Below are 19,847 nucleotides of genomic sequence, written 5' to 3' on the forward strand. Positions count from 1 at the left end.
ATAATGCTAAAGATAAGGAAATAATAGAAGATTGACAACACTACTGTGTCCAGTTCTATCTATTATGTAAGCAATACAGATATAAAAAATACACTGCTAGTGAACTTACTTTTCCCAGAACCATCATAAAGCTTCATCTCGCCCTGCCGCACTTCTGCCGCTTTCAGCCAGCCTGGAGGATACCCAAGATATCTCATACGATAAATATGAATAGGTAATTCTCCATACCTAAGTCCTAACGCTTCACGGAGGCTTTCGCTGATTCTTCCTGGCTGATACTGGCTGTATTTATTATCACAATCTTCGTGGTATCTCCTGGGAAAAGATATATAGATTATCAAAATATCTATTGAAATCAAAACTTAACGTGGCAAAAATGTATGCACAGGGCATGCTATTTACTACTTTTTAAAAAATTGTATAGAGTTACCAAGAAAAAGATTTCCTTTCTTGCGAATATACTGTTTTTTCAAAAAAGACAGGTGACTACACAAACAAACTGTATCCAGTGAGTAGAGAGAAATAGAAATCATCAATATGAAATGGGATAATTACATGTAAATAATTTGTTGCACAATTAACCTCAAGCAAATTATTTTCACCACATCTGTCAATTTTTGTTAACTTCTAATGAACTTATTAATACAGTATTTTCCTTTGATTTTTTCACCTTGGGTTTTTGTTTTTTGAAAGTATACCGATATTTAGGTCTTTTTTAAGTTTACTTTTACTATAGAATGTTTAAATAACATGATTTTAATCAAATTAATTTTTTTTTTTGTTAATGTGCTATGTGATCCCCAAAGACTTTCCTGTAAAAGGTTAGAACAGGGAATCTAATATGGCATAAAATATCAAAGAAATACTGTCTCCTTTACTCTAGGGCCAGTATTTAAACATGCAAAGTGTGGACTTGGTGCGTATAAGGGAGAATCACAGGTTCAGGCTCATTGTACCGATCACAGAACCTCCAATGCTGAAATTCATCTGGTGACCAGGGTGCTTTGCGCCCAGCCACTAGCTTCTCATTCACTACGCGATTGTAAACATGCTTTTCCTAAGCTCCGTTAATTGTTCAGGTAGAGACCCAAATCCGAGGTACTTCTGGGATTTTTTTTCATTGGAATAAGAACAATTGGAAGCAAACCAAGAGAAGGTGGGGTGCTAATTAGTTTCACAGAGGTAAGGAGACTCCATAAGGGTCCTCAGTAGGGGGTCATCTCTGTCGTCGCTTTCAGGACCATTAGACCTTTTCTCGGTAGGGACAGAGAATAGTCTCAAAAAGTCTAAGTTAGTCGTTGATCTACAGATCACTTTCAGGACACTAATTCTATCAGGCCAAAACCATAGAACTCTACTCCTTTGTCAGCATAATGCTGCAAAAAGGAGCCAAAGAAAAATTTAAGTTTCTAAATTCCAAGACTTATTCAGTGTACTGAAAAAAAACTCGCCTGAGAGAAGTGATCCTCGAACTGTCTCGTCTCAGAACACATATCAGATGCAACACATTCAAGATGAAGACCACTATTATAATTATTATTATCACTTCCTCAGCTAAAACCCTAGTTGGAAAAGCAGGATGCTTTAAGAACAGGGGCCCCCACAGGGAAAATAGCCCAGTGAGGAAAGGAAACGAGGAAAAATGTTATTTTTATAATAAAATAAATTTTTGAATATACTTACCCGGTGATTATATAAGCTGCAACTCTGTTGCTCGACAGAAAACTCTACGTTAAAAATCCGCCAGCGATCGCAATGCAGGTAGGGGGTGTACTTCAACAGCGCCATCTGTCGTGCAGGTACTCAGTACTCAATGTAAACACAGAACTCAATTTTCTCCTCGGTCCACTGGGTCTCTATTGGGGAGGAAGGGAGGGTCCTTTAATATATAATCACCGGGTAAGTATATTCAAAAATTTATTTTATTATAAAAATAACATTTTTCAATATTAAACTTAGCCGGTGATTATATAAGCTGATTCACACCCAGGGGGGTGGGTAGAGACCAGCAATAATTGTTTACATTATTATGAGCTAAGGATTTTTTTATTTCATTTTAGCAGTTATTCAAAATAACAAACATAAAATAAATAAGTACCTGGTAAGGAAGTCGACTTGAACAATTACTCTGCCTTTTTAAGTACGTCTTCCTTACGGAGCCTCGCGATCCTCTTAGGATGCTGAGCGACCCCTAGGAGCTGAAGTATCAAGGGTTGCAACCCATACAACAGGACCTCATCAAAACCTCTAATCTAGGCGCTTCTCAAGAAATGACTTTGACCACCCGCCAAATCAAGTAGGATGCGAAAGGCTTCTTAGCCTTCCGGACAACCCAAAAACAATAATAAAACATTTCAAGAGAAAGATTAAAAAGGTTATGGAATTAGGGAATTGTAGTGGTTTAGCCCTCACCCACTACTACACTCGTTGCTACGAATGGTCCCAGAGAGTAGCAGTTCTCGTAAAGAGACTGGACATTCTTAAGATAAAAAGACGCGAACACTGACTTGCTTTTTCAATAGGTTGCGTCGATTATACTTTGCAGAGATCTATTTTGTTTAAAGGCCACGGAAGTTGCGACAGCTCTAACTTCGTGTGTCCTTACCTTCAGCAAAGCTTGGTCTTCCTCATTCAGATGGGAATGAGCTTCTCGTATTAACAGTCTGATAAAATAGGATAAAGCATTCTTTGACTAGGCAAAGATGGTTTCTTAACTGAACACCATAAAGCTTCAGACGGGCCTCGTAAAGGTTTAGTTCGTTTTAAATAGAACTTAAGAGCTCTTACAGGGCATAAGACTCTTTCTAGTTCATTTCCAACCATACGATAAGTTTGGAATATCGAACGATATTGGCCAAGGCCGAGAAGGCAGCTCGTTTTTGGCTAGAAAACCAAGTTGTAGAACATGTAGCCGTTTCGGATGAGAATCCGATGTTCTTGCTGAAGGCATGAATCTCACTGACTCTTTTAGCTGTGGCTAAGCATACCAGGAAAAGAGTCTTTAAGGTGAGATCTTTCAGGGAGGCTGATTGTAGCAGTTCGAACCTGTCTGACATAAGGAATCTTAGTACCACGTCTAAATTCCAACCAGGTGTAACCAAACGACGCTCCTTCGTGGTCTCAAAAGACTTAAGGAGGTCCTGTAGATCTTTATTGTTGGAAAGATCTAAGCCTCTGTGACGGAAGACTGCTGCCAACATGCTTCTGTAACCCTTGATAGAGGGAGCTGAAAGAGATCATTCTTTCCTTAGATATAAGAGGAAGTCAGCTATTTGAGTTACAGAGGTACTGGTCGAGGATACGGATACTGACTTGCACCAGTTTCGGAAGATTTCCCACTTCGATTGGTAGACTCTAAGGGTGGATGTTCTCCTTGCTCTAGCAATCGCTCTGGCTGCCTCCTCCGAAAAGCCTCTAGCTCTCGAGAGTCTTTCGATAGTCTGAAGGCAGTCAGACGAAGAGCGTGGAGGCCTTGGTGTACCTTCTTTACGCGTGGCTGACGTAAAAGGTCCACCCTTAGGGGAAGTGTTCTGGGAACGTCTACTAGCCATCGAAGTACCTCGGTGAACCATTCTCTCGCGGGCCAGAGGGAAGCAACTAGCGTCAACCTTGTCCCTTCGTGAGAGGCGAACTTCTCCAGTACCTTGTTGACACTCTTGAACGGAGGGAATGCATATAGATCTAGATGTGACCAATCTAGGAGAAAGGCCTCTATATGAACTGCTGCTGGGTCCGGGATTGGTGAGCAAAATATTGGGAGCCTCTTGGTCATCGAGGTTGCGAAGAGATCTATGGTTGGCTGGTCCCAGGTGGCCCAAAGTCTCTTGCATACATCCTTGTGGAGGGTCCATTCTGTTGGAATTATTTGTCCCTTCCGACTGAGACAATCTGCCATGACATTCAAGTTGCCTTGGATGAACCTCGTTACTAGTGATATGTCTAGACCTTTTGACCAGGTGAGGAGGTCCCTTGCGATCTCGTACAACGTCAGAGAGTAGGTCCCTCCTTGCTTGGAGATGTACGCCAAAGCCGTGGTGTTGTCCGAGTTCACCTTCACCACTTTGCCTTGAAGGAGAGACCTGAAGCTTTTCCAGGCCAGACGTACTGCCAGTAGCTCCTTGCAGTTGAAATGCATTGTCCTTTGAATCGAGTTCCATAATCCCGAGCATTCCCGACCGTCTAATGTCGCACCCCAGCCTACGTCCGATGCGTCCGAGAAGAGAACGTGGTTGGGAGTCTGAACAGTCAGGGGAAGACCCTCTCTTAGGTTGATATAGTCCTTTCACCAAGTCAGACAAGACTTTATCTTTCCGGAAACCGGGATCGAGACCGCTTCTAGCGTCTTGTCCTTTTTCCAGTGAAAAGCTAGATGGTATAGAAGAGGACGGAGGTGTAGACTTCCTAGTGACACAAATTGATCCACGGATGACAGTGTCCCTACCAGACTCATCCACAGCCTGACTGAGCAGCGTTCCTTCTTCAGCATCTTCTGGATGGATAGCAGGGCTGGGGGCTGATCGTCTTGTTCAGCAACGTCCTCATCAGAGGGTTCCTCATCCGAAACTGATGAGGAAACGGCAACGGAGTGGGCAACGTCTGACTCGCTGAATCCGGTCGCACTGGTGGATGCGTGACGGAGCCGGACGCAATATCATGGAACTGCTGCACAGTCTGTGAACTGTCAACAACCATGGGTGCGCGAGGAAGTACAGCGTCAACCCGAAACTGTCTAGACGTCTGGGTTGTGCAGTCAACACCCTACCGGGTTGCTGAGGTTGACGCACTGCGTCACAACAAGTCACCTCTGCTGGTTGTTGAACGTCCTGAACGTCAACAACCACCTCCGAGCGTCGCTTAACGTCAACGTGCGGCTGGCAACCCACACTGGGTCGCATCGGTGGAGGAACCACCTCAACTGGCAGACGCGAGTAGGTTACCTCAGCGTCAACAGGGCGCTCAACCGACCGGTTGGAAGGTTGTTGGCCAGAAGGAGGAACCACCTCAACTGGCAGACGCGAGTAGGTTACCTCAGCGTCAACAGGGCGCACAACCGACCGGTTGGAAGGTTGTTGGCCAGAAGGTTCTTCTCCGCATTTAAGTCCTCTATCAAGGACGCAAGCTTGGACTGCATGTCTTGCAGCAAAGCCCATTTAGGGTCTACGGGAGCAGGTGTGGCAACAGACGGGGTTAGCGACTGAGGCGGAACCGTTTACCATCCCTGAAAGCCTTGTTATGTGTGACATAATAGTACAGCAAAACTTCAAAGGCTCGACAAAAGCTGAGAAGTTGACCTGTAAACAACTTGGAGCGTCTCCTGGCTAGGCGCCAGGGCGAGTCTACCAGAATTGAGAAGTCTATCTGGGCAGAGGCATGAACTCCCAAGCCGAGAACTTCACTCGTGTCATATCAGACTCTCGCTCTATAAGCCAGTTTAAAAGAAGGGAAATCAAAGGCTGTATCCCTAAAACTCCTCCTGTTGCAAAAACCAGTCGCCTAGCCAACGTAACGCTCTCTAGGAGAGCGAGAGAGCACTAGCTTAAAAACAACGGCTTCGAAGTAGCTAGGCCTAGTGTAAGTTCTGACGTTAAGGCGAACGAGGAGCAGCAGTTACAAGATCCGGACGAAGATCCTTAAAAAAATCATCATGATTTAATTAAAGTCCATAGGAGGCTAAGCAGCTTAAGGCTCCTCTCCATCTGACAGAGTCCTCAAGGGAATATCAGTAGGAGGGAGAACAGCAACTTCCTCATCTACAGGAACCTTGTCCGATAAAAGCTAGGTTACCTCAGTGAGTCTCTCACTGGTGCATAAGTAGCAGACGAGAAGGCAACGTCATGTAACTGCTTGACAGTCTGTGAACTGTCAACAACTGAACTGTCAACCACAACAGGTGTGTGAGGACGTACAGTGTCCACTCGAGACTGCTTTGACTGTCTATACTGAGCAGTCAAAACAACTCTAGAATGCGGAGGTTGACGCACCGCGTCAAAACAAAACAACTTAGACTGTTGTTGTACCTCGCGAACGTCAGCGGAAGGTTCCGTGCGTCGCTGAACGTCAACATGCGGCTGGCAGGGTACACTGGAACGCATGGGTGGCGGGACTCTCTTGGAGTGCGGCAGAAGGTCGCCTCAGCGTCCACAGGACGCACAACCGTGGTTGGTTGTAGGCTAGAGGTTGGTGCAGTGTCAACCTTCTCCGCACGAAAGTCCTGCATCAATGACGTTAACTGAGACTGCATGTTCTGCAGCAAAGACCACTTAGGGTCTACAGGAGCAGGTGCGGCAACAGACGGTGTGACTGCCTGATGCGGTACCGCTTTGCCTCTCTTAGGAGGTGAGCAGTCGTCGGAAGACTGCAGCGAGTCCGAACTGACCCAGTGGCTACAACTGGGCCGTTGGACTTGCGCGGAAAAGACCGACTTGCGCTTAATAAGCCGCGAGACCTTGGTCCATGGTTTCTTACGAGAAACCTCTTCCGCAGACGAGGAATAAATGGGCTCTCTCGTCTTAGAGTGGGTGGGGCGATCTTGGGTAGATACGCCCGAAACCACAGAGGGAAAACGTCTGTTCGTTGATCAAGGCCTCTCGAACCCATAAGTCGTTCGACATTACTTCTCCCCTGGGCTTGGGAGCTTGCAAGAGGTCCCGGACTAGGTGAACGACAGGCACGAACAGACGAACCCTCGGACGCAACACTGTAACACTTTGCGCATATCACTTTATCGATTTTCTGTTTTGCACTTATTTCACTGAAATCGAAACTTTTACTGATTTCTACCTGAAACACGCAATTCTACCCTTCATTAAAAGGTAGTAATTGCGAAATCAGTCGTAAAATGCAGCTCATTAATACTAGCAAAAAAAAACAGAAAACATATATTAAGATAAAAAATTCAGTGGCTGGGAAAGAGACTAAACGCTAGTTCATATAAACTATGTTTTCAATCTCTCACCGCACATAGCCTGGGGACAAGAATGAAAACCTAGAAACGTTTTACCTTCCTCCCCGTACAGAGACTAGGGACGAGAGTAACACGAGAACAACGTTACCCGCTTGAACGGAACGTTTTCTCTCCTCTCTCTCCCTCCGTCTCTATCTCTCTCTCTCTTTCTCTCTTGATTTCGCACCTAAGAGAAGAGAAGAGCCCAATTATATATCGTAAAAAAAAAATGTTATTTGACTAAAGGAAAAAACTGAAAGGTTTTCCAAATAAAAAGTTCCTTTAATTTAGAATTTAAAACATTTAAGCTAAGAAAGAATGAACAAAACGTCAGAAACAATTTACTCTTACTGCAAAGTGAAACCGTGATACACTCTCTCTCTATCGTAACGATAGAGCGCATGTTGAACGTCCTGAACGTCAACAACTGCGTAGTCTAAACGTTAGTTCATCTTTGAAAACAGTACGGAGACTATCAAAGAAATTCTTTCATAAAACATTACATTTAAAAAGTTTTAAATTCTTTAAAGGCTAAATACGATATAACGGGCTCAACGTTGATTAACTTCGGTTCCAAGTTAGGACCGCCTACTATCAGGAAAGGTCGCATATAAACAAAACATAAAAATTTATTTTTATATGTTTATAATAAATGGAAAGTTAATCGAAGAGGCCTAATAAAGGCGGAGAGATATAAAATATATAGATCTATAACGTGTTAAGCAAAATTACTAAAAACCTAAACACACTTCCGTCTAAGGGAAGGGTCGGCCATTTAAAAGTGAAAGAGAGTCCATACTCTCTTTGTCACCCTAATTAAATCTATCCAAAACGAGTTCAAGTTTTGAGATGAAGATAAAACACCTGCATAGCGAAAGCTCAAAACTAGAATAGTGTACTTCACCAAATAGTTGTGAAAACAAATCCAGTTAGTAACAGCGAATTAGTAGGTCTTGCCGGTAGCCCGACAGAGAGAAAATTGAGTTCTGTGTTTACATTGAGTACTGAGTACCTGCACGACAGATGGCGCTGTTGAAGTACACCCCCTACCTGCATTGCGATCGCTGGCGGATTTTTAACGTAGAGTTTTCTGTCGAGCAACAGAGTTGCAGCTTATATAATCACCGGCTAAGTTTAATATTGAAAAATAAAATATTTTAAGAACAGCAACACCACCAAAATAAATATTTCCTATAAAAACTAAAAAACAAACTTTAACAAATGTCTACCAATTACTACAAGGGGATTGGACCTGTATTCTATATCTAGTGACACTTATTGGCATGTTCTTATAACTCTCCCAACTTCCAGGTTCAAAGTGATGCCTTTTGGCTTCAATATAGCCCCAAGGGTGTTCACAAAACTAGCAAAGTCAGTGATCAAACTCCTTTGGTTGCAGAGACTCGCATCATTGCTTACTTGGACGACTGGCTAGTCTGGGTAGAGAATTATGCCTCAGGGACACAAACCGAGTCTTGCAAATTCTTCAGGACCTAGGTTTCCTGATCCATTTCTTAAAATCAAGATTAGACCCAGAAAGATATTCCAGTGGCTATGTCTTCATTGGAATATTTTAAAAGCCTCTAATCCATTATAGTACTGCTAAGTCAGGTTCTCATATGATTCCATGGAACAAAATAAAGCACAAACCAAAAGCAAGGAAGTTCTGAAAACAATAATTCTGTAGGAGAGTATGTTCATGATCACATCTTATCCACAAGATACAATGTGTTTTAATGAAAAGAGGATGCACACACTTGACAATTGGTACTAAAGGGTTAAATGCTCTAGTAGACATTAATAATAAACAAGAAACTTATGATTTATGTAAATAAACAAGCATGATTAGAAATTTACTTACACACTTGATATTCTACTGCTCTTCTGTTTTTTTCTGTTAGCTGCAATTCTCTGCGGATTTGATGGCTCCGGGCATTCTTGAAAATTATGATCTCCTAAACAATTGAAACATGTTTTTTTGGGTTTAGCATCTTGTATCTTTTTCCCTGTATCCATGCTGTATTCAATATCTGAAAGAACTCCAGCAACATTCTGTAAATATAAAATAACCTGGTTAGCATCATGCAAAAATTACAAGTTACTACATTATTCATTTTATAATCTGTCAAAAAACTTTATGTATTTTAACAACTTTAAAAAATTTAACGAGTAAAATAATATCTTGGGAACTTACAATATTTAATACAGGTTATATAGGAGTAATTTCCAGAGACAAGACCTAAACCATGAACCTTCAAGTCCTCAGATACAGAGAAAGGAAAGAACATAAGATACTGCCTGAAGATTGGGTACTTTGTGATTATAAAATTCAAAAGAAACACATTACACAATATGTATAGTATACCACAACAGCCATCATGCTTCATCATTAATATTTTTGTATGTCCTGTAGTGTGCAGTACTTGAATATCCAATTGAAATGCTCTATCACTGGTTATGACTCAGTGAATCAGAATAAGAACTTGAGGGAATGTAAAAGGGATCAGTTAGATGCAGAAAATTACTATTCTGAAATTATAATAATAGCAGTTGACAATCAGTGAATACCATACTGTTCAACATTAAAATGTGATTGTCCTTCCTACAATTATGAAGCAAAAATCAGTATTGAATTGTTTATTTTAGTGTGACCAGTAAACCAGTAGATTAAGTGTTTATCATGAAACATTTATAAAGTAAATGGTAAAGTTGTATGTGGTGTGAATAAACCAAGAAAAATTTTGTAATGGAATTGACAGAGATGGAATGTAGGGGCCAGAGAAAATCTATTTAAAATATAAACTTATAAGGCATTAAATTACCTATGTAATACCTACATAAATGCTACAACAGTAAAAGCAATCATAAAAAATATAAAAGCAAACCTTGTACTTACTGAATAATACTTGGGAATTTCATGAACAGGGTATGGAGTGACTCCAGCATCATCCATATTACCATCTGTATCTATAGATACTCCTTCAATGTATGTGACATCTGAAAAACAAAATATATTGAAATAACTCAAAATAAGTTATACACACAAAAAAAACTATTAGCAAGATTAAGATTTGTACAATCTCCTTAAGTATTTGACATAATTCACCCTAAGGTGTACCAGAATTTTACCTTTAGGTTCTTGAAACATGAGACCTAGATCAAATTGCCTATTGGAAATATTCTTCCCTGGCAATCTGTTATAAGGGGGTTCAAGATCCACTTAAACTCTATAGTTACTGGTGTCTGCAACCTCAGTATTCTTGTGAGCTAAGGATGGGGAGTTTGAGGGAGCCTTTAAGTCTTCTTGCCGAATTATCAAAAGCCATTGTTGTCTGATAATCCCTAGTCCTAGCTTGGCGAAGCAGGGTCTTTCAAGGCTTTTACATACCTTGGATTCAATTCATGGCAAGTTTTCGTGACCAAACTTTTAACTAGAAATGAGACTTAAATTTGTTGACAGAGGATGAAATAGATGTAATCCCACATAGAAAATTACACACACTATCTGTAATATCCATAGCTTGTCCAAAAAATACTGAATGGCTATTACCAGACAAAGAAAACTATATCCAGATTAAAAGGTTACAACCATTTCTACAGAGGGGAAGTGAGAAAATTGTAACAGACTTTGTCTTTAAATAATTCATCTCTGAAGGCAAAAAATACAAAACCAGCTTATGCTTGCAAAGCCCACCTTAAAAGATAGTGATTGCATGTTATTAAAAATCAACTGAAGTCGATGCTAATAGAAAAATTGTTTAAGCCATGAAATTTATAAGTAAAATGTTACTTCAAAGATTTAAAACTCAAACCTAAACATTCTAAGACCCCATCTCATTTCTAAACAAGTGAGCAAGTCCTGAACGCGGACATGGTCCTCGTAGAGGACATACCTCCGCCAAGGTGACCTTGACCTTAATGTGACTTTGACCTTCACATGACCTTGACCTTCACGTGACCTTCAAGTGACCTTGACCTTCACGTGACCTTGACCTTCACATGACCTTGGCTTCAAGTGACCTTGATCTTCAAATGTACTTGACCTTCACGTGACCTTGACCTTCAGGTGACCTTGACCTTCACGTGACCTTGACCTTCACGTGACCTTGACCTTCAAGTGACCTGCTTGACTTTTGACCTTCAAGTGATCTTTGTTCATTTGCCACTGATACTTAATATGACATTGATATAATGCACCAATATGACCTTGACCTTTGACCTTTATAAATTTGAACATCACCCATGGGTTGCGCCTGGACTAGGACTTCCCTGTTGGCTTATGCAAAAGTCAGTGCTTTATTTCTGTCTCTTGATATGGCCACTTATGTCATAGTGACACCAGTGACCCCTGTGACCTTGACCTTGGGGTGACCTTGACCAAAATTTAATCAGTTCTTCCATACACATTGGGGAACTACTTGGCCAAGTTTGAAGTGATTCCGTGTAGAAATGTGGCCTCTACGTTGTCCACAGACAGACAGACAAACAGAGAAACAAACAAACAAACAAACAAACAAACCGAACCGAAAACATAACCTCCTGGCGGAGGTAAAAATAGACCTGATTACTGGAGGCCTTTTAATAGTGACAGACTTAAAGACACCTTTCATAATAGGAGCATCTAAGGATTGTGTTTATAGTGCAGGTCAGTATTAACCATAGAACAAGCTCTTTGATTCAAGTTCTTCACATGAGCTTAAAAGGATGAGTCAAAAATTTGAAAAGAATATCCCTCTACATTTTAAGCCTACATGCTGGTACCCAATCTCAGTCTTGCAGCACCTGGCCAGCTTTACATACAATTTTGGGTGACCCTCACTTTTGTCAAATTCTGGAAATTGGCAGACAAGGATTTCTCATGAATCCCTAATTCTACTGCTAAGGCACAACCTCCTTTCACCCTCTATTTTCTCAATCTTTTGCCATTCTATCCTTGTTATTATATATGCATAATGGGCTCATGTTAAAAGTCATAAAGAATTATTTTTGGAAAATCAATGTTTTGGAAGAAGGGTCATGGTTAATGTTTGCCCATCAGAGTGATAGGAGGAAAGTTTTAAAGAATCCAAGAAAATTTGGATTGAATCAAGTAATTTTAACAGATTATATGAATGTTATTGAGAATAAGCATCCCAAATTAAGGCCCAGGGTAATGACACTAGGGCTGTATCAATATCCTAAACCTTTAAAAAATATGTAACTGTCAATTCTACTTTAATTGGAGCTTCCTCGAGATAAAATTCAACCTTTGCAATGTTCTGGCTTTATGATTTGACACATAAATGGCTTTAAATTTTTATTTAGGACTTGTGAAAGCATAAGACTAAGTTTTACCAATGCAGGCAGTGACTTTTTGTTTGACCAGTCAATAATGTTCTGCAGCCTGAATGATGTAACCCAGTTTGTCTTCTGAACTTTTGTGTGCTATTATTCTTTAACTATAAGACTCTGCAAAGCTCCACAGATCTTATTTACATTAATCTAAGGGGATGCAAGAAGTTTTAAAACCTAAAACAACAATTTGGACTAATTAAAGTAATGAACTTGTGACAAAATCTTTTTTTGCAAATATTTTTCCATGCACAAACCCATATTTAGATCTTTCATAAAAAAGGAAAAAAAAAATTCAACTAACCCCAAAATACAAACTAAATAAACCTCCCAGATGTTCTATGGAGCCTGGATTCATAGTCTGCCAGGTTGAACTTAAGTAATTTTCTCCTTGTTTTGCAGTATGGTTAACAGGATTTTGCCAACAAAAATAAAAATATGTTTCTGAAACCATATTTGGCTAGCATTAACATTCCAGTCCTACTTAAATCTACATTTCATTCTTGTATAATTTTATAACTTTTCATTCAATGACTAATAATTCATTAATTTAATCAATACTTCCAAGCTAAAATTATTTATATTCACAAAGAAAAAAATATAAATCTAAATAAAAGTCTCCTGTGGAATATGCTCTGAATAATATAATCCGGTTTCCGGTGAGAGTGGGGCTGAGACAGGGATGTGTGATGTCACCGTGGTTGTTTAACTTGTATGTTGATGGAGTGGTGAGAGAGGTGAATGCTCGAGTATTAAAACTGGTAGACGAGAATGACCATGAATGGGAGGTAAATCAGTTGTTTGCGGATGATACTGTACTGGTTGCAGACACAGAAGATAAGCTTGGACGATTAGTGACAGAATTTGGAAGAGTGTGTGAGAGAAGGAAGTTGAGAGTTAATGTGGGTAAGAGTAAGGTTATGAGATGTACGAGAAGGGAAGGTGGTGCAAGGTTGAATGTCATGTTGAATGGAGAGTTACTTGAGGAGGTGGATCAGTTTAAGTACTTGGGGTCTGTTGTTGCAGCAAATGGAGGAGTGGAAGCAGATGTACGTCAGAGAGTGAATGAAGGTTGCAAAGTGTTGGGGGCAGTTAAGGGAGTAGTAAAAAATAGAGGGTTGGGCATGAATGTAAAGAGAGTTCTATATGAGAAAGTGATTGTATCAACTGTGATGTATGGATCGGAGTTGTGGGGAATGAAAGTGATGGAGAGACAGAAATTGAATGTGTTTGAGATGAAGTGTCTAAGGAGTATGGCTGGTGTATCTCGAGTAGATAGGGTTAGTAACGAAGTGGTGAGAGTGAGAACGGGTGTAAGAAATGAGTTAGCAGCTAGAGTGGATATGAATGTGTTGAGGTGGTTTGGCCATGTTGAGAGAATGGAAAATGGATGTCTGCTAAAGAAGGTGATGAATGCAAGAGTTGATGGGAGAAGTACTAGAGGAAGGCCAAGGTTTGGGTGGATGGATGGAGTGAAGGAAGCTCTGGGTGATAGGAGGATAGATGTGAGCGAGGCAAGAGAGCGTGCTAGAAATAGGAATGAATGGCGAGCGATTGTGACGCAGTTCCGGTAGGCCCTGCTGATGCCTCCGATGCCTTAGATGACCGCGGAGGTAGCAGCAGTAGGGGATTCAGCATTATGAAGCTTCATCTGTGGTGGATAATGTGGGAGGGTGGGCTGTGACACCCTAGCAGTACCAGCTGAACTCGGTTGAGTCCCTTGTTAGGCTGGGAGGAGCGTAGAGAGTAGAGGTCCCCTTTTTGTTTTTGTTTCTTTGTTGATGTCGGCTACCCCCCAAAATTGGAGGAAGTGCCATGGTATATGTATGTATGTATGTATAAAGCTTATGAAACTTTTACTCATTTATAGCTAATGATTGCTGGAAGCTAAGCATACACCTCAGCTGTAATTACCGAACAACTTTGGTTTCTTTTAAACTATCACCACACAAGATGAGAATGGAGGTTTAATTAAAACTGGAATTTGCATTAAAGGACAAATATTTCTTGCATAAATATAATCATGCTTTCTTAAATACTGCATTTACTTTAGCAAAACAGTGAACATGATAAAATTATCTCACACTCAATGTACACATAACAGTTAACTATTCTAAAGTTAGAAAAAAATTCTATTACGAAAACCAAACCTTATTAATTTACTTTAGCAAAATGTTATTTTCCTTAGTAAAATAAATTTTTGAATATACTTACCCGATGATCATATAGCTGCATCCCTGCTGCCCGACAGAAAAAACCTACGGGCGGAATACGCCAGCGATCGCTATACAGGTGGGGGTGTACATCAACAGCGCCATCTGTCAAGTAGGTACTCAAGTACTCGATGTCAACAAAGAACCAATTTTCTCCTCTATCCCACTGGTTCTCTATTGGGGAGGAAGGGTGGGTCCTTTAATTTATGATCATCGGGTAAGTATATTCAAAAATTTATTTTACTAAGGAAAATAACATTTTTCAATATCAAACTTACCCGATGATCATATAGCTGATTCACACCCAGGGGGGTGGGTAGAGACCAGCATTACAAGTTGACATTATGAGCTAAGTATTCCGTATTTCATTTTAGCAGTTATTCAAAATAACAAGCATAAAATAAATAAGTACCTGGTAAGGAAGACGACTTGAACAATTACTCTGCCTTTTTAAGTACGTCTTCCTTACTGAGCCTCGCGATCCTCATAGGATGCTGAGCGACTCCTAGGAGCTGAAGTATGAAGGGTTGCAACCCATACTAAAGGTCCTCATCAAAACCTCTAATCTAGGCGCTTCTCAAGAAATGATTTTGACCACCCGCCAAATCAAGTAGGATGCGAAAGGCTTCTTAGCCTTCCGGACAACCCAAAAATATTTCAAGAGAAAGATTAAAAAGGTTCTGGAATTAGGGAATTGTAGTGGTGGAGCCCCCACCACTACTGCACTCGTTGCTACGAATGGTCCCAGAGTGTAGCAGTTCTCGTAAAGAGACTGGACATTCTTAAGATAAAAGACGCGAACACTGATTTGCTTTTCCAATAGGTTGCATCGAATATATTTTGCAGAGATCTATTTTGTTTAAAGGCCACGGAAGTTGTGACAGCTCTAACTTCGTGTGTCCTTACCTTCAGCCAAGCTTGGTCTTCCTCATTCAGAAGGGAATGAGCTTCTCGTATTAACAGTCTGATAAAAATAGGATAAAGAATTCTCTGACATAGGCAAAGATGGAATCTTAACTGAACACCATAAAGCTTCAGACGGGCCTCGTAAAGGTTTTAAAATAGAACTTAAGAGCTCTTACAGGACATAATACTCTTTCTAGTTCATTTCCAACCATACGATAAGTTTGTAATATCAAACGATATTGGTCAAGGCCGAGAAGGCAGCTTGTGTTTGGCTAGAAAACCAAGATGTAGAACATGTAGCCGTTTCGGATGAGAATCCGATGTTCTTGCTGAAGGCATGAATCTCACTGACTCTTTTAGCTGTGGTTAAGCATATCAGGAAAAGAGTCTTAAAGGTGAGATCTTTCAGGGAGGCTGATTGAAGTGGTTCGAACCTGTCTGACATAAGGAATCTTAGAACCACGTCTAAATTCCAACCAGGTGTAACCAAACGACGCTCCTTCGTGTTCTCAAAAGACTTAAGGAGGTCCTGTAGATCTTTATTGTTGGAAAGATCTAAGCCTCTGTGACGGAAGACTGATGCCAACATGCTTCTGTAACCCTTGATAGTGGGAGCTGAAAGAGATCGCTCTTTCCTCAGATATAAGAGGACGTCAGCTATTTGAGTTACAGAGGTACTGGTCGAGGATACGGATACTGACTTGCACCAGTTTCGGAAGATTTCCCACTTCGATTGGTAGACTCTAAGGGTGGATGTTCTCCTTGCTCTAGCAATCGCTCTGGTTGCCTCCTTCGAAAAACCTCTAGTTCTCGAGAGTCTTTCGATACTCTGAAGGCAGTCAGACGAAGAGCGTGGAGGCCTTGGAGTACCTTCTTTACGCGTGGCAGACGTAGCAGGTCCACCCTTAGGGGAAGTGTTCTGGGAACGTCTACTAGCCATCGAAGTACCTCGGTAAGTTATTCTCTCGCGGGCCAGAGGGAAGCAACTAGCGTCAACTTTGTCCCTTCGTGAGAGGCGAACTTCTGCAGTACCTTGTTGACAATCTAGAACGGAGGGAATGCATATAGATCTAGATGAGACCAATCTAGTAGAAAGGCATCTATAAGAACTACTGCTGGGTCCGGGATAGGTGAGCAAAGTATTGAGAGCCTCTTGGACATCGAGGTTGCGAAGAGATCTATGGTTGGCTGGCCCCAGGTGACCCAAAGTCTCTTGCATACATCCTTGTGGAGGGTCCAATATGTTGGAGTTATTGTCCCTTCCTACTGAGACAATCTGCTAAGACATTCAAGTTGCCTTGGATGAAACTCGTTACTAGTGAAAAGTCTAGACCTGTTGAACAGGAGAGGAGGTCACTTGCGAACTCGTACCATGTCAGAGAGTAGGTCCCTCCTTGCTAGGAGATGTACATCAAAGCAGGGAGTTGACCGTGTTCACCTCCACCACTTTGCCTTGAAGGAGAGACCTGAAGCTTTTCCAGGTCAGACGTACTGCCAGAAGCTTCTTGCAGTTGAAATGCATTGTCCTTTGACTCGAGTTCCATAATCCCGAGCATTCCCTACCGCCTAAGGTCGCACCCCAGCCTACGTCCGATGCGTCTGAGAAGAGAACGTGGTTGGGAGTCTGAACAGTCAGGGGAAGACCCTTTCAAAGGTTGATAAAGTCCTTTCATCAAGTCAGACCAGACTTATCTTCCGGAAACCGGGATCGAGACCGCTTCTAGCGTCTTGTCCTTTTCCAGTGAAGAGCTAGATGATACCGAAGAGGACGGAGGTGTAGTCTTCCAAGTGACACCAATTGAACCACGGATGACAGTGTCCTAACCAGACTCATCCACAGCCTGACAGGGCCGTGTTCCTTCTTCAGTATCTTCTGGATGGATAGCAGGGCTGGGGGTTGATCGTCTTGTTCAGCCATGTCCTCATCAGAGGGTTCCTCATCCGAAACTGATGAGGAAACGGCAACGGAGTGGGCAACGTCTGACTCGCTGAATCCGGTCGCACTGGTGGATGCGTGACGGAGCCGGACACAAGATCATGGTACTGCTGCACAGTCTGTGAACTGTCAACCATGGGGACGCGAGGAAGTACAGCGACAACCCGAAACTGTCTAGACTGTCTGGGTTGTGCAGACAACCCCCTATCGGGTTGCTGAGGTTGCCGCACTGCGTCACAACAAGTCACCTCTGCTGGTTGTTGAACGTCTTCCTAGTGACACACTGAACGTCCACAACCACCTCCGAGAGTCGCTTAACGTCAACGTGCGACTGGCAACCCACACTGGGTCGCACCGGTGGAGGAACCATCTCAACTGGCGGACGTGAGTAGGATACCTCAGCGTCAACAGGGCGTACAACCAACCGGTAGGAAGGTTGTTGGCTAGAAGGTTCTTCTCCGTAAAAAATCCTCTATCAAGGACTAAGCTTGGACTGCATGTCTTGCAACAAAGCCCAAGGTCTATGGGAGCAGGTGTGGCAACAGACGGGGTTAGCGACTGAAGCGGAACCATTTACCCTCCCTGGAAGCATGTTATGCTTTAATTAAAGTCCATAGGAGGCTAAGCAGCTTAAGGCTCCTTTCCAAATGACAGAGTCCTCAAGGGAATATCAGAAGGAGGGAGAACAGCACTTTCTCATCTACAGGAACCATGTCCGAGAAAAGCTAGGTTATCTCAGTGAGGGTTTCACTGGTGCATAAGCAGCAGACCAGAAGGCAACGTTATGTAACTGCTTGGCAGTCTGTGAACTGTCAAAAACTGAACTGTCAACCACAACAGGTGCGTGAGGACATACAGCACTGGTGCATTAGTAGCAGACCAGAAGGCAACGTCATGTAACTGCTTGACAGTCTGTGAGCTGGCAACAACCAAAGCTGTGTGGGGAAGCCTCAACTCCTGACTGACTAGTCTGCTGCGGGCGAGTGGCGGTAACCACCGTGGGTTGCGGAGGCTGACACACCGTGTCAAAACACGGCAGCTTGTGGTAGCTCACGCACGGCAACGGAGTGCTCCGTGTGTCTGTGGGAGTCAGCATGCGTCTGGCAGGGTCGACTGCGCATGGGTGGAGGAGCTCTCACAACAAGAGTGTGGGAGCAGGCAGCCATGCTGGGCGCACAACCGTGGCAGGCTATAGGCCAACGGGTGCATCGTCAACCTTCTCCGCAGTTGGAGTGTGGGAGCAGGCAACAACCAAAGCGGAGTGGTGGTGCGTGGTGGGGACTGCCGTGGGTTGCAGAAACTAACGCATCGCGTCAAAACACGGCAGCTTGACTCCACCTTCCCACTGCTGATGCGGTAGCTCACGCATGTTAACGGAGGGAGCCGCACGTCGGCTAACGTTAACATGCGTCTGGCAGGGTCGATCGCGCATCGGAGGTGGAGCTCTCCGCAGCCGGAGTGTGGGAGCAGGCAGCCTCAGCGTGAGCTGGGCGCACAACCGTGGCAGGTTGTAGGCTAACGAGAGCATGTAAACCTTCTCCGCACGAAACTCCTGCATAACCGCAGCTAACTGAGTCTGCATAGACTGCAGTAAAGACCACTAGGGTCTACAAAAGACGGCAACAAACGGAGCTACTGTCCGTTGTGACTGAGGGTCTAAAACAGCTGGTGCGGCAACAGACGGAGTTACTGCCTGTTGCGGTACCACCTTGCCTCTCTTGGGAGGTGTGCAGTCGTCGGATGACTGCAGCGAGTCCAAACTGACCCAGTGGCTACACCTAGGCCGTTGGACTTGCGCGGAAGGGACCGACTTGCACTTAAAAAGCTGCAAGATTTGGTCCATGGTTTCTACGAGAAACCTCTTCCGCAGACGAGGAATAAATGGGCTCTCTCGTCTTTGTGTGGGTGGGGCGATCACGTCGGCAACGTGTGTAGATACACCCGAAACCACGGAGGGAAACGTCTGTTCGTCGATCAAGGCCTGTGGAACCCATAAGTCGTTCGACATTACTTCTCCCCTGGGCTTGGGAGCTTGTAAGAGGTCCCGGACTAGGTGAACAACTGGCACGAACAGACGAACCCTCGAACGCAACACTGTAACACTTTGCGCATATCACTTTATCACTTTTGATTTTCTGTTTGCACTTATTTCACTGAAATCGAAACTTTAACTGATTTCTACCTGAAACACGCAATCCTATCCTTCATTAAAAGGTAGTAATTGCGAAAACAGTTTTACAATGCAACAGAAAAACATAATTAAAGATAAAGAATTCAGTGGCTGGAAAAGAGACTAAACACTAGATCAAATAAACTACGTTTAAAATCTCTCACCGCATAAAGCCTGGGAACAAGAATAAAACTCTAGAAACGTTTTACCTTCTTCCCCTACAGCGACTAGGGAGAAGAGTAGAAAAAAAAAAAAAAACGAGAACAACGTTACCCGCTTGAACGAAACGTTTATTCTCCTCTCTCTCCCTCCGTCTCTATCTCTCTCTCTCTTCTCTCTTGACTTAGA

At 42.7% G+C, this 19,847-nt stretch overlaps 1 protein-coding gene across 1 annotated transcript in view; it reads right to left on the reverse strand.

Annotated features, from left to right (window-relative positions):
• LOC137651500 (uncharacterized) overlaps positions 1 to 19,847 on the reverse strand; it is a 160,582-nt gene that overhangs the window by 41,402 nt on the left and 99,333 nt on the right. The window contains exons 10-12 of the mRNA XM_068384727.1: positions 9,840 to 9,940; positions 8,805 to 8,995; positions 110 to 315 (exon numbers count right to left, since the gene is read on the reverse strand). Of these exons, the coding sequence (XP_068240828.1) occupies positions 110 to 315; positions 8,805 to 8,995; positions 9,840 to 9,940 (498 nt within the window). The remainder of the gene's footprint in view (positions 1 to 109; positions 316 to 8,804; positions 8,996 to 9,839; positions 9,941 to 19,847) is intronic.

Source organism: Palaemon carinicauda, chromosome 13 (assembly GCF_036898095.1).
Source record: "Palaemon carinicauda isolate YSFRI2023 chromosome 13, ASM3689809v2, whole genome shotgun sequence".
Taxonomy (NCBI): domain Eukaryota; kingdom Metazoa; phylum Arthropoda; class Malacostraca; order Decapoda; family Palaemonidae; genus Palaemon; species Palaemon carinicauda.